General features: G+C 39.3%; 1 protein-coding gene across 7 annotated transcripts in view; it reads left to right on the top strand.

Moving 5' to 3' along the window:
- The window catches only part of GAB1 (GRB2 associated binding protein 1), a 105,198-nt gene that overhangs the window by 78,967 nt on the left and 13,421 nt on the right, over positions 1–12,810 (top strand). For 6 of the 7 annotated variants that reach the window (XM_063335916.1, XM_063335919.1, XM_063335921.1 and 3 more), the window contains 3 exons: positions 365–969; positions 3,105–3,190; positions 3,395–3,698. In XM_063335916.1, coding sequence (XP_063191986.1) covers positions 365–969; positions 3,105–3,190; positions 3,395–3,698 — 995 coding nt within the window. The remainder of the gene's footprint in view (positions 1–364; positions 970–3,104; positions 3,191–3,394; positions 3,699–12,810) is intronic. The other variant, XM_063335918.1, reaches the window with a different exon arrangement.

The raw sequence follows: 12,810 nt of genomic DNA, 5'->3' as shown, positions 1-12,810 counted from the left end.
AAAAACACAACAAAAAAACCCAGGAAAACAAACCAGCCCCCAAACAAACTCTGCTCCAAATTGGCATTGTGGAAATCACTTGCTTTATGAAACATCAACTTGTTGTTTAGCTGCTGCTAAAGCTCCACGCTTGTGTTATCCGTTTCACATGCATGGATTTGTATGTATTTAGCTACTTAGGGGATCCTTCTTACGTGCTACTGTTTGTTTAATAATTGAGTTCCTGCATTTCATTTAAAAAAAAATTGGAAGGGACTGATAGACTTTAGAGTTGTTTACATTTAAAATGTTGTGTTTATTATTTGTAATGTTTGTTTTTCTTTATACGTTCATCAACATTTTAATCTTACCATCTTGCGTGTAGATCTCATGCTGACTCGGCGAAATCCAGCTCTTCTGAAACAGACTGCAATGATAACGTGCCCTCCCACAAAAATCCTGCTCCGTCAGCGGGCAAGCATGCTGTGAATGGCTTTTTTCAGCAGCAAGGTGTCTATGACTCTCCACCTTCTCGTGCTGGACAGACACTGACAGACTGCAGCCTTTATAACCTTCCCAGGAGTTACTCGCAGGATGTTTTACCGAAGGCAGCCTCTCCATCTGGGACTGAGGCGGAAGGAGAGCAACATGTTTTCAGTACCCCGTCAGCATCATCTTCATTAGATGCACAGATGAGACACATCTCCATTAGCTATGACATTCCCCCCACGCCTGGAGGTACTTATCAGATTCCACGAACTTTTCCAGAGGGAACGTTGTCTCAGACTTCAAAACTGGAGACTATTCCAGATATTCCTCCACCTCGGCCACCAAAACCTCACCACGCTGCAGATCGATCTCCTGTGGAAACATGTAGCATTAGTCGCACTGCTTCAGACACTGATAGTAGTTATTGCATCCCCACAGCAGGAATGCCACCCTCACGCAGTAATACCATTTCAACTGTAGATTTGAATATCTTTCGTAAAGGTCAGTATTCCATATTTTATCCTGCTCTTCCAGAATTTCCATGCTAAATGATGTAACCTTGTGATGACTGTGATATGAATGATACGAATGGGCTGAATGATACGAGGGGCATTTCTAGCCTTTAAAAACAAGCACGTAGCCCTTCACAAAGCAGTCTGTGGTTGCAATGCTTAAAATACGTAAGAAAGAGGAAAAAGAGAAGAGACGGTATTCCAGGTGTGGTGTCACCAGAGCAGAGTAGAGGGGCAGAATCACCTCTCTCAACCTGCTGACTATGCTTATTTTGATGCAGCCCAGGGTGCGGGTGGCCTTCTGGGCTGCAAGTGCACATTATCGGCTCATGTCCAGCTTTTCATCCACCAGTACCCCCAAGTCCTTCTCCTCAGGGCTGCTCTCGATCCCTTTATCCCCCAGTCTGTATTGATACCAGAGATTGCCCTCACCCAGCTGCAGGACCTTGCACCTGGCCTTGCTGAACCTCATTAAGTCACATGGGCCAACTTCTCGAGCTTGTCCATTTCTCTCCTTGTGATAGTTGTGTGTACTGCAATTTTAAAGTAAAATTAAAGTTGTTCCCTATAGTCACCTAAATGTTGATATTCCAGATGTGCTAGTGTATTTTTTTTTACCATTTTTCCTTTAGCAGCTGGGTGTATTTTGGGTCCTATCAAATCTGGTGGAGCTACTTTTACTGAAAGAATTTGGTGTTTCTTGGTTGTGTTTTTTTTTCTACTTGTTTTTTTGTTCCTGTTCTTATTGTCTCAGATTTAAACTCAAGAAATGCAGTGAGAGGTAGAGATTGGGAAGCTAATACTTAACATAGCAGTTCTAGTCTTGTTAACCACTCTTGGGCTGAGTTTCATTTTTTTTCAGGTTCCTGAAGCAGTGGGCATTATAGTGTTATTTTTAAAGTGAAATTTTAAACTGGTTAGAGTCAATGCTAATGTTGGAGGGGATTTTAAAAGGAGATTTGTTTGAGTTGTGCTAGGTATGGGATGGGAGGCTGACATGAGGAAGGGGATGGGGACAGGGCTTTTAGAGGAGGCAATGTGGAGAATGGGTGTGATCATACATGCACACAGTATTATCCTGTTTGTCATTCATTTTGTAGGCTAAGTGTAATAATATTGGTCATTGTTAGAGTTTTAAAATGACAAAGTAACACCCTGCAAGACCCTTGTTTGCTTTGCTTATCTTGTCTCATTTTGCTAAGTTTGTAAGTAAGTATTCCTACACTAAAGCTGAGATTGTCAGCCTGAGGAAAAGTACCCTTTCTGAAAATACCATTTTAATTTGGCGATTGATAGCAGACGTATTTATTTTTCCTCTGAGGTGGAAATCTCAAAAAAACTTCAGAGCTTTTTTTCAGGGCAAGATGGGGATAAAACCCAGAGTTTGCCCACGGTTTCTGTCTTGGCATCAGGAGGAGGGACACGCCTCTTGCAGGGTAAGGCAGCCTGGTGCCTGCATGGGTGAGCAGGACCTGGGAGCCAGATGCCTCTCAAACACCTCTGTCCACCCAAGAAGCAGCCACAAAGCTGAGGACCTGCTTAATGCAGACTGATAAGAGCCAGGACCCTGAAAACAGGGAGATCTTTGGTTCTGTAGCAGTTTGCTCAAGTGGAAAGCCCCTGGAGACCGCTCTGGGGAGCTGAGAGCAGCGATTCACCTGTTCCTGCAGCAGATTGAATCCTCCTGAATCAGCACTTTCCAAGGGAAGGGCATTCAGTCAGAAAACTTCTCCGGACCCTAAATTACATCTGCAGTTTGTTTATTTTAGAATAGGTTTTTCATGAGGGCCCAGTCTCTCAAAACCCACTCTTACACTGAATTCTTATCCCTGCCTGTTTGAAAGGAAGACTTTGCTGCTTCTTTAAAAGGAAAAATTACTTTTCCTTTTCTTGCAGTAGAAAAATGCCACTATAAGAGCTTCAAGTTGTGACTGATGAGTGCTACGTTTGTTTGTCAACACAGTCCTCTCAAGTATATAGATAAAGTCTATGGGCCAGAGCTTCAGGAGGTGTGTTTGTGTGCTCTCAGAAGCAGACAGTAAATAACAACAGGCTCTGGATGCCTGGTGCCAAGTGACAGAAACAGGGATGATAAATAGCCGCTTTCTCTTCTTGTTTCTTTAGAAATTAGTTCTCAAGACTGTTATGATATTCCACGAACGTTTCCGAATGACAGATCTAATTCATTGGAGGGCTTCCATAACCACTTTGTAAGTATGACTTGATCTGATGAGAGGTGACAGTGCTTGAATGTTCTTTGTTTCCATGTAAAAAAGCATGCTGTACGGTGTTTGTGATTTTTTTTTCAGTTTCAGTAGAATATATTAATCTGAGTAGATTAGGTTAAAAAGCTCATATGATTCACAGCTGATTGCATAACTTATTTTGTTAAAGGAAATATATGTTAATTCTAGAAAAACAGAAGCATGTTGACAGTGGGAAGTGTTTCAAGTGAAGAACTAGATGAAAATTATGTCCCAATGAATCCCAACTCTCCTCCACGACAGCATTCCAGCAGCTTCACTGAACCCATCCAGGAAACAAACTATGTACCAATGACACCAGGCACATTTGATTTTCCGTTATTTGGAAAGCAAGTCCCTCCTCCTGCTCACATGGGTTTCAGGTCCAGTCCAAAGACTCCTCCCAGACGGTCAGTACCTGCTGCAGAATGTGAGCCACCACCAGTGGATCGGAACCTCAAGCCAGACAGAAAAGGTGAGGAAAATGTCCAGTAGAAGTTGATTTTTGTCGTCAAAGAAGATAGCACAGCTCTTCAAACTTCTGATTAGCAGAAAATTATCATATTTTTAGAAATTCTAACAAAATAATTTTTATCCTGTGAGATAGCTGTAACGTAAGGGATTCCTAGGATTATTTTTAACCATATTAAAACATCACCTTTAAAAGGTCCCTTCCAACCCAACACATTCTGTGATTCTATGATCACAATAACAATGCCAAATACAAGCATAAGTTTAAATTTTATTGCTGTAGTTACTAATGAAAAAATGACACAGCATTGCTAACCCTCAGAAGTGGGAGTTATAGTCCTCATATGTAGAAGGCAGCTTGTGATGGAGAGAGAGCGCGCAAGGCAGTGGATAGAATACAAATTTATAGCCATAGCAATGCTTCCTACAGGATCAGTACACATTTTCAATCTATGAAGTAGAAGTTAAAAGTAACTTATTTAGGTATTTTAGGTATTTGCTTTTGATGTAAACATTGTTAGAAGAAATTAATTGTTACAATACGAATGAGTTGTATATTGTGCTGCTTTTTAATCCTACTCAAAGTATGCAGTAGTATGCACTGATAAATAGCTTAGACTTTCCAGTTAATCTAAAATGTTTTATCAGCCAGCCTACCTATCAGAAACACAGGTAACTGCTTAAGGAACTTATTTCCCTACTACGTGGTTTTTCAGGCAAGGTAACTTTCTTGTAGAAGTGGGAACTAAAGAACATTAGGTCAAACATCTGCAGTATTTTGTATTTGAGTAAGTCCTATTTTAAAAATAACGTGCTTGAAAAATTGGTGTTTACACTGAGAATGGCTGAGTTCATTTTGGGGAAAACTCAATGGAAAATATTCAGATGATTCAAAATATTCACTAACTAAACCTTTAAATTAGTTCTTCTACCACTAAGTGAAAACAGCCTGTAATTAAGTGAAGTAGATAATGTCATTATCTGTGTCAGTATAGATGATCTCAGTATAAAATGGGAAGTACCACATCTCATTCTGGCTGTCCATCTTCAGAACATGAGGCATGGGCTTTTTCAAGACCTTGGCTCTCTACTTGGGTCTAACTGTTTCCATGTTACCAGACAGTAGTTTTGTTTAGTTCTGAAGAAATACTGGACAGTAACAGATTGATGAAAGCTGATACTGGAAAATATTCTAAAAATAACCACTGAACTGCTTTAACATATTTTCCCCGACTGGCCAGTTTGTATATTTTACTGATAAAGTGTTTGACTTTCAAAAGTAGTAAATTTCTATAAAAGTAGTAAATTTCTCACTTTTGCTGTTGGCCATGCAAAGCAGTCACACAGATGTCTACTGGGGCACATCTCTCTTCTTCAAATTGAATTAGTGTTCCGCATTCTAAAAGTCGCGTGTAATGCTGCTGCTTTGCTCCTGTCCTCAAATGCTTTACAGTTAAAAAGACCTAGCTAAAATCAGAGAAAATATTTTTAGACGTACTAACGTACCTCTCAATGAGTGTAGAGTGACTGGCTGTACTTTTTTGCCTGTAGACTTCTAGAAGCTGTTATCACTGTAAAATAATATGATTATTTAACATAATATAGAAGATTAAAATATAATTTTAAAGTAAAACTGTCCCCAAAAGTAAATATTGTATAGCAAATGCTTAGGGGCTTAAAAAACTTTTGTGAAGATCTGGAGTTACCAAGAATGGTAATGATTCTGATCTATCACTGTGGGTTTTATCTTAGTAACACACATACGCTGGCTCACTCAAATTTTCTGGAGTGTACTACTACTGCGAGTCTTCCATTGTTGTGAAGAGCAGATACGATGACACATCGGGGTGGTAATATATCCCCATTTCAGTAGTTGAGTTCTCCATGCAAATAACTCCATCCAAAAATACCTTTGGGAAAATAAAACTGCAGTTCCTTTTGAATTAGAATAGGATAAAACTCTTGTTTTAGTGAACCCTTACCTAACGAGAGCAAGGGTTTGCTTTATATTCTACAGTGTCGCTTTTCCAGCTTTCAAGTTCTTGTAGTAACTTCTGTTATCAGGTTGTTTCTGCTTATATAAATGTACTACAATGGTCTTCTGCTACAAATTAGTGCATAGAAAGTATCAAGGTGGCCGGAATGTTCAATAAAACTTAGGCAAACATGGAAAGGGAGGAAATGGTACATAAAATAGTTACCTCCTGGGTACTGATCCTTTAAATGTTTTGGGGGTTTTTAATATGCCATTGGTTCAAGAATTTCTGTTGAAGACCACTGTGGCTTCTCTAAAAGATAGTATTACTGCAGAGATCAGGTGTGTTGGTGATAAGGCCTTCAGGTATAGGAGGGCCCATCTCACATTCTGTCTGAAGAAGCTGCTGTATATTATTATTGGCTACAGATTGCTGCAAAAATAGTTTTTGCACTGCCTCCAACTCACAGTTACTTTTTGGTAGCTCTCCTTGTTACTGAGAAATAATCACCATCACCTTTCACATGAGCATTAGCTCTAGCTCAGTAATGTTTCTGTGTGGGCCAGGGAAGTTTATGTTCAGTGCTAAAAATGCCTTTGACAAAGAATTAATGCAGTGAAACTAGCACATAAATGAAGAATGCACTGCTTTTTGTTGTCAAAATGTATATGCCTAGCATCTCCTCTATTTTTCTTTGGTTTAAGGGCTTACTGCTTACAGGCAATATAGTTTGACAAGGGTAGAAAACGAAGGGTTTGGTGATGGCAATGGCCATTCTGTTGCATATAGCCGGCTCTCCCCTCTGCTCTTTCTGTTTTGTAAACCTGAGGTGAAACACATACTCAGTTACTTCTGGTTCTGCTGTCTTTGAAGAATGATGTGCCAGGCAGCAAAGATCTGGCAGTCTATCAGCAGCAGTCGCTGTGTATGTATGTGTATGTCTTTGCAGCTCTGATCTAAGCACCTGACATTCTAATTTATTAAATTGTTAAAATTCTCCAAATTTTTAAGAATAGGTAGAGTTATACAGAAGTAGCAACTGTGACAGAGGACTGAGTTATGAAAAATCAATAACATGGGCAAGCTAAATGTAGGTAATAAATAGGTCTAAAATTCACTAAAGTACATGCACATTCTTCTGCGGCAAGCACTTGTGCACCCCTGCCGCGAGAGCCTGAGGCTCTTCAGTCTTCCCACCTGTAGGAGTAGCCTGGGCCAGGAGCCATGGTGAGCTATGAGATACCCTGTGTCTTTTCCCACCTGTTTCTAGAAGAGCTTTGTTTTTAGAAAATGGGTTAAAAAATAGTAACAAATTTTAAAAAAATAAATATATACAGTCTTGAGATGACACTACATTTCCATGTAGTTTCATTTTTCTAGCTCACGGCTGCCTCTGTAAATGCGGGGAGCTTCCAGTATTTTGTGGAAGTCTTGAAAGTAATTTCAAAATATGGTGTTGGCTTCCTGCCCCAATAACTTGAATCAAAGTGCTTTATTGTTTCTTTAGAGAAGCGTACCAAAAGGTAAGTGATATATTGCTTGGGAAAAAATGGAGAGCGTTTGGCCAGGTGCTTTTCTGCATTCACCTGTAACTAAATGACAAAAATAATTTCTTTTTTAATTTGTTTTTTCAGGGTGCTGTTCCTTTTATTACAGAGAACCATTTTCTGTATTGATTTTGTATTTCTGCTTTTTGGCTGCTTTAGCTTGCCATGGTTGCATGTAGTCATGATGCTAAATTGGAAGCATTCTTGCTAGCAAAAGGTTTCAAGCGGAAGAAATATTGCATCCATCCATGCAGTTGGGTCTTACTCTTTGCATCGTTCAAAGACTGTGACTGGTTCTGCCACAGAGCGATTATGTGATGTTTGTTTTGACAGTTCCTTCCTCAAAATACCATTTATCCAAGAAGGAGCAGTAGAATTCAAGGTGCCCAAATGCAGTGAGGTAGAGTCTCCCTAGGCAGCTAAGGCAGCAAAGGGCAGAAGGTTCTCTTCTGCTCCACCTCGTTCTTTCCCTGGGGCTCTTCAGAATATCTGAAAAGGGCTGTGAGGATCCAAAGGCAGTGGATCCTGTGATCCCCATCCTGCTGACAGCTTGCAGGACTGCAGCGAACATTTGGCTGCTCCTCAGGGAACCGCTGTGTGTAGCAGGGCAGGTCCCAGGTGGCTGTGCTGGCAGTCCACAAGGCCTGACAGAGGTCTGTGAGTCTAGACGATCTTAATCTTCAGTACAAATGTGACGTAAGTCAGAGATCAAGGAAAGTGCATGGGTCAGAAATAATAGGGGTAGGGTGTGAATTGGTTTTTATAGGTCAGGAGGCAGCTTTTGGGAGGATGGGGGGTGTCTGTGAGCCTCTGGGCATGGTAATGACCCCCTCCTGCCCCACGATTTATTTCCAGGGGTATGTTTTGTGATCTTAAAGCAAGACTTTAAGACCAAACGGCTACAAAATAAGATTTATGGGTTTTTTAAATACTTGTTTAGGTGCTGTCCAGAAGGACTCCTTATAGCTATGTAACATTTAGTGTGTGTGTGTGTATGTCATCTATAAAGTTCAAAGCTCTTAAGAAATATGTGCTACCCATCTTGACTGACAAATCGTACTTTTCCAATATCTGAATCAAACAGTTAAGTCAATGATGGAATTAGTGATGGTGGAATTTAGTTCTTTAAAGTCTTGGTTTGATGCCCTACTTACTGTAACTTGACAACTTCTTTTTTCTGAGGGGCAGCATGTCTCTCTACTAAAGTGGGTTTTTTAAGCTTCTGAAAAGAAATATACAAACAGTGGGCATATGGTTGAATTAACAATTCATGACCGTGGTGGAATGAAAATCAACAGTTAAATCTCATTCATTTCAATATAGTGTAACACTGCCATTTTTGTAATGCTTTTGATCCATAGCACTTAAAAACACTTTACGAGAGAGTTCAGTTTAGCACAAATGCTGGTTCAGGGTCATGGGGAGCTGTGATACAACGATGCCCTCAGGATCACTAAGCCGATTGCTGTCAGAGCCATTAAAGAACGTGGGATTCCCAGCCTACAACACGGTACTGGACTTTGCTCCATTTGTCTCGTATTTGCCCAAGTATTGTTAGAGTTTAATTGTATTCAAGATTATTTTAAACAATATTTTCAGTCCTAGTTTTGTGTTGGATCGCACAGATTATGTCGCTGATGGCAAGAATAACCAATAGGCACTGTAGTGCATTTTCACCTTTATTTTTTTACAAAAGGCTTATCTTTCAACGAAAATACATCAGCATTTAGCCTGAGATGCTTCCTGCAACTTGAGTCCATACCATTGCCTTTAAAGGAGACTGCAGCTTGGCCCTGGTAATTTTCAGCCCAGCAAGCGGTAAGCTAGGATTTAGAGACAGTGAGTGATGCACATGTTTCTTCTCATGCCAACAAAATACCCAGTTGCACCTTGAAAACAAGAAAACAAACAAAAGAAACCAAGGGAGAGGAAAAAAGTTCTCATGGAGTTGGGACTTGTGATATTATTAAAAATGTTAAAAAATTTTATCTGGTTCTTATGGATTTTTCTCATTTAAGACATTACAAGACATAAATTTGTGTGGTTAAACCACAAATATGTGGATTGCTTATAAAAAAGTGGCTGCATCTTTGTCATGACTACTCATGAGCATCTCCCAAACAGCTTAACTTCATAGAAAAATCCAATTTTCTTTATTTAAGAGCATAGGCCCACTTTGAAGTTGTGTACAGAGCTTTCACGTGTCAGGAAGCCTCTGCCACGTTTTGTCCCCCATAGGACCCACTGTGATGCTTCTGGATGAACAGCATAATCACCCGTTGTTGTAGTGAAGTATGATGCTATAAAAATCCCAAGCAAAGTAGGTAGTTGTTAAGGAAATTAAGAACCCTCATTAACCATGAAGTTAGTTATAAATAGCCTGGTGAGCAGTTTCCTTGTTAAATATTTACGTGTTTGTTTGTCTTGAGTTGGACAATGTGAACATATTGCACAACCCGATACAGCAGAAGCATGACACCATCCTGGAATAAAACTTCGAGAGAAACAGTTAAGGCATTAGTGACAACAGGAGCTCACATTTCTTTAAAAATAATAATAATTAGAAGTTGGCAACTCTGCAGTGTTCGATGCTATCGTGATGGTCTTGCGTGTTTTTAAATAAAAGATCACTCATTTTCTCAGGCTTTAGAACAAGTAGGCATTGAAAAATTGTGAATGGTGATTTTAATCAGCAGCAAGAATTGAGGTGTAGGTCTGTTGAAAAAGAAACTGTAATTTTCATGATGACTTTTCTGAGCAGAAGTACTGTTCATTTTGCTTTTAAGAAATCCAGGTGTTTAATCTTTCCATTTGCTCTTGAAAGCTGCACCTCCTGTTCATTCTGTCTGGGAAATTTAAAAAATAAGATTTTGGGGGATGTTTTGATACTTCCTCAGAGTTCCTAAAGCAGTCTGAATACAACTTTTTTTTCTTCTCTTTCTCCCCCTCCTCCCCACAAAGAGCTCCAAAGACTTTCATTTAGCTGCAAGTGACGCTTCCTCCATGGCTGTAAATTACTTCTACAAGGCTTGTTTTCACTTAATAGCTTTAAATGAAATTTATATAGCTCCTTGCTACGATACACCAGTCCTTAACTTGCAGCTGTGATTTGTCTTACAAAACTTTGAAATAACAAATAATTTCAAGTAAAGATTTCGTTTGGCTGGCTGCATCACAGCTGCGAAGGAAGCTATGGTTTGCTGGACATAATGGTTTTAAAAAAATTAAACATGAGTTTTCTGAAGACAAACTGCAAGACTTGCTCTGATACGAGCAGTAGAGATGGCAGTGTTGAACTCCAAAGATGCTAGGGAGAGCAGGAACAAGAGAACATGGGTAGTAACACCCCATTTTTTTTTCTTCCCTCCGTACAATTTTTGGTTTCTTCCCTGTGTGCCTAATGCCTTTTTAAGGAAACGTATTTTTTGATATACGTATTGTCATGCTATTCCATTGGCCTTTTATAGACTTAATGTTAGCTTGATTTTTTCCAATGAACAAGTTAAACTCTGATAGTTTTTTGTGTTTTGTTTTAAAAATAAAAAAAAAAAAAGGAAAGCAATCTCAAGTACAGTATCCCTTGGATTTCATGAACCTTAGTGCAGCTTTAAACTACTAATCAATAGACACTCCAGAACACTGTATTTTGGTCTTAAAACACTGTCTTTGTTATTGAATGCCTTTAGTTCATCATGCTTTAGGGGCTTTTTAAATACAGACGTGTAGAGTTACTCACAAATTAGAGCAGTCAAATAGTATTTAGATGATTAATAGCCTTGGTATTCTCTGAATAGTTTTTATGACATTAGACAAATATTTCATGAATACCAGTGAACCTTAGCTGTCAGATGCAGTTGGACTTATAATCAGATATTTTTTCCAATTCATTCTTAATTTCTGGAGCATTCAAAGTACCAGTGCTCTGAGAGAAGTTAGTTTGAGAAGATAAGATGTCCAAGAAAACTGGAGAGCCTCTCTTTAGATGACTGCTTTTTATGTTTCATAATATTGGAAGAATAAATTGATTTCAGTTTGGTTTTAGTGTCTTAAAGAGACTGTAGTTATCACCATCCATGTGGTATCACTGACCAGAACTAAGCATTTTATTGATATTCCTGTTTGTTGCTGGGTACTAGTATGGAAGTGGATATGAATGTTGTATAACTAAATACATGTTTCTAATTAGAAGTACCTTGGCAGGAAATAGTCATAATAAAAACAGAGATGAAAAAGCAAATTCAGGATATTTGTAGAGCTCTGTGCTGAAGACTGTGTACTCGGGAATCAGAGTTCATTGGGGTGAGGAAGAGAGAAGGAAAGGGGAAGCTATTCTGCAGAATTGAAAACCAAATAATAAACCCTGTGGGAGTAAGACCGTGAGCTTCAGCCTTGTTTTTTAAGGAAAAATCAACAGTGGTTCCGAGTACTGGAATTCTTGGACCTCAGTGCAAATTTCAGTTTCCGCCAATTACAGGGAAAAGGAGGCAAGAGGTGTATTTTTTTAACGGAAGTGGAAAACTGCTGTTAGTTATGTCTCTCTGAAAGTACTTTTGTGAATGTAGGGCACTTATGTGGCTGTTTTTGCCTCTTGCTTTCCCCTTCCTATTCCAAGCAAAGCACTGCTGTAGCGTTCTTGCATCTGATCTCCTTGTCTCATGAGGATTAGTCCAGTTGGCCAGGAAACAGCATTAACAGATCACGCATTTCTTAAATTTTATGTCACATTAGTAGATTTACTTTAAAATTTTAAGCCCTAAATAACTGGTATTTAAATAGAGCGTTGGCCTCTTTCGTGAGGATGTTTGCAATTTCCTGATGTAAAATCCTTTGCCAGCAAGCCGTGGAACAAGCAGGCAGTCAGAAAAGAAGCGTTCTTAACAGAAATCTTGTTTAATCCTAGTGCTTTGAGGTGATAGCCCAAAAACAAATGAGGCTCTTCAGTGAGTGGCTTAAGTCCTCAAAACCAAAAATGTTAGGACCCACCTACTCCGATACAGGAATTTTCTGCAGTGGGACCCCTTTTTTTGCCCCCCCGACGTTATATTCCAAGTGGTTTATGGAAAACAAGAAGAGAGAATACATTAGCTGATGGAAAAGCCAAAAGGTTTTTCAGTTTAAACCATTACTTGAAACAAAACCAAAGTTGTGAAATGGAGTCTTCTCCTGGTGACTTCTCAGACAAAGGCAGCATTGACACACACCGAAATGCCAGGAGCAGAATTCATGCTGTCTGAGTGCACTCTAACGCTAGATCCATAATCGCTTGTTCTGCTTGGCAGTTTTCACAAGCAGCCATTTGTTAGAAAAATAGACTTCATTAGTGATTTTTCAGCTCGGAGTGCCCTTGCACAGTATTCGTCTGATAGAGCATGCAGAAGCTGAGCTTCTCTCTCCTGGCGGTAGCACTTTGCATTTCACAGGTGGTGACTTGACTGAACACTGAAAACATCTAATTTTCACTTCTTGTTTGGTTGGTTTCACTCACCATAATTTATTTGTTTTTTTTTTTTCCCCCTGTAGGTTTGCATCCAGTGGTGTTGCAACACAAGTTATTTCCTTTTCAGTTAAAAACAAACAAACAAAATATATAAAC

The sequence above is a fragment of the Chroicocephalus ridibundus genome, chromosome 5, assembly GCF_963924245.1.
Source record: "Chroicocephalus ridibundus chromosome 5, bChrRid1.1, whole genome shotgun sequence".
NCBI lineage: Eukaryota > Metazoa > Chordata > Aves > Charadriiformes > Laridae > Chroicocephalus > Chroicocephalus ridibundus.
This window is presented reverse-complemented; position numbering and strand designations above follow the sequence as displayed.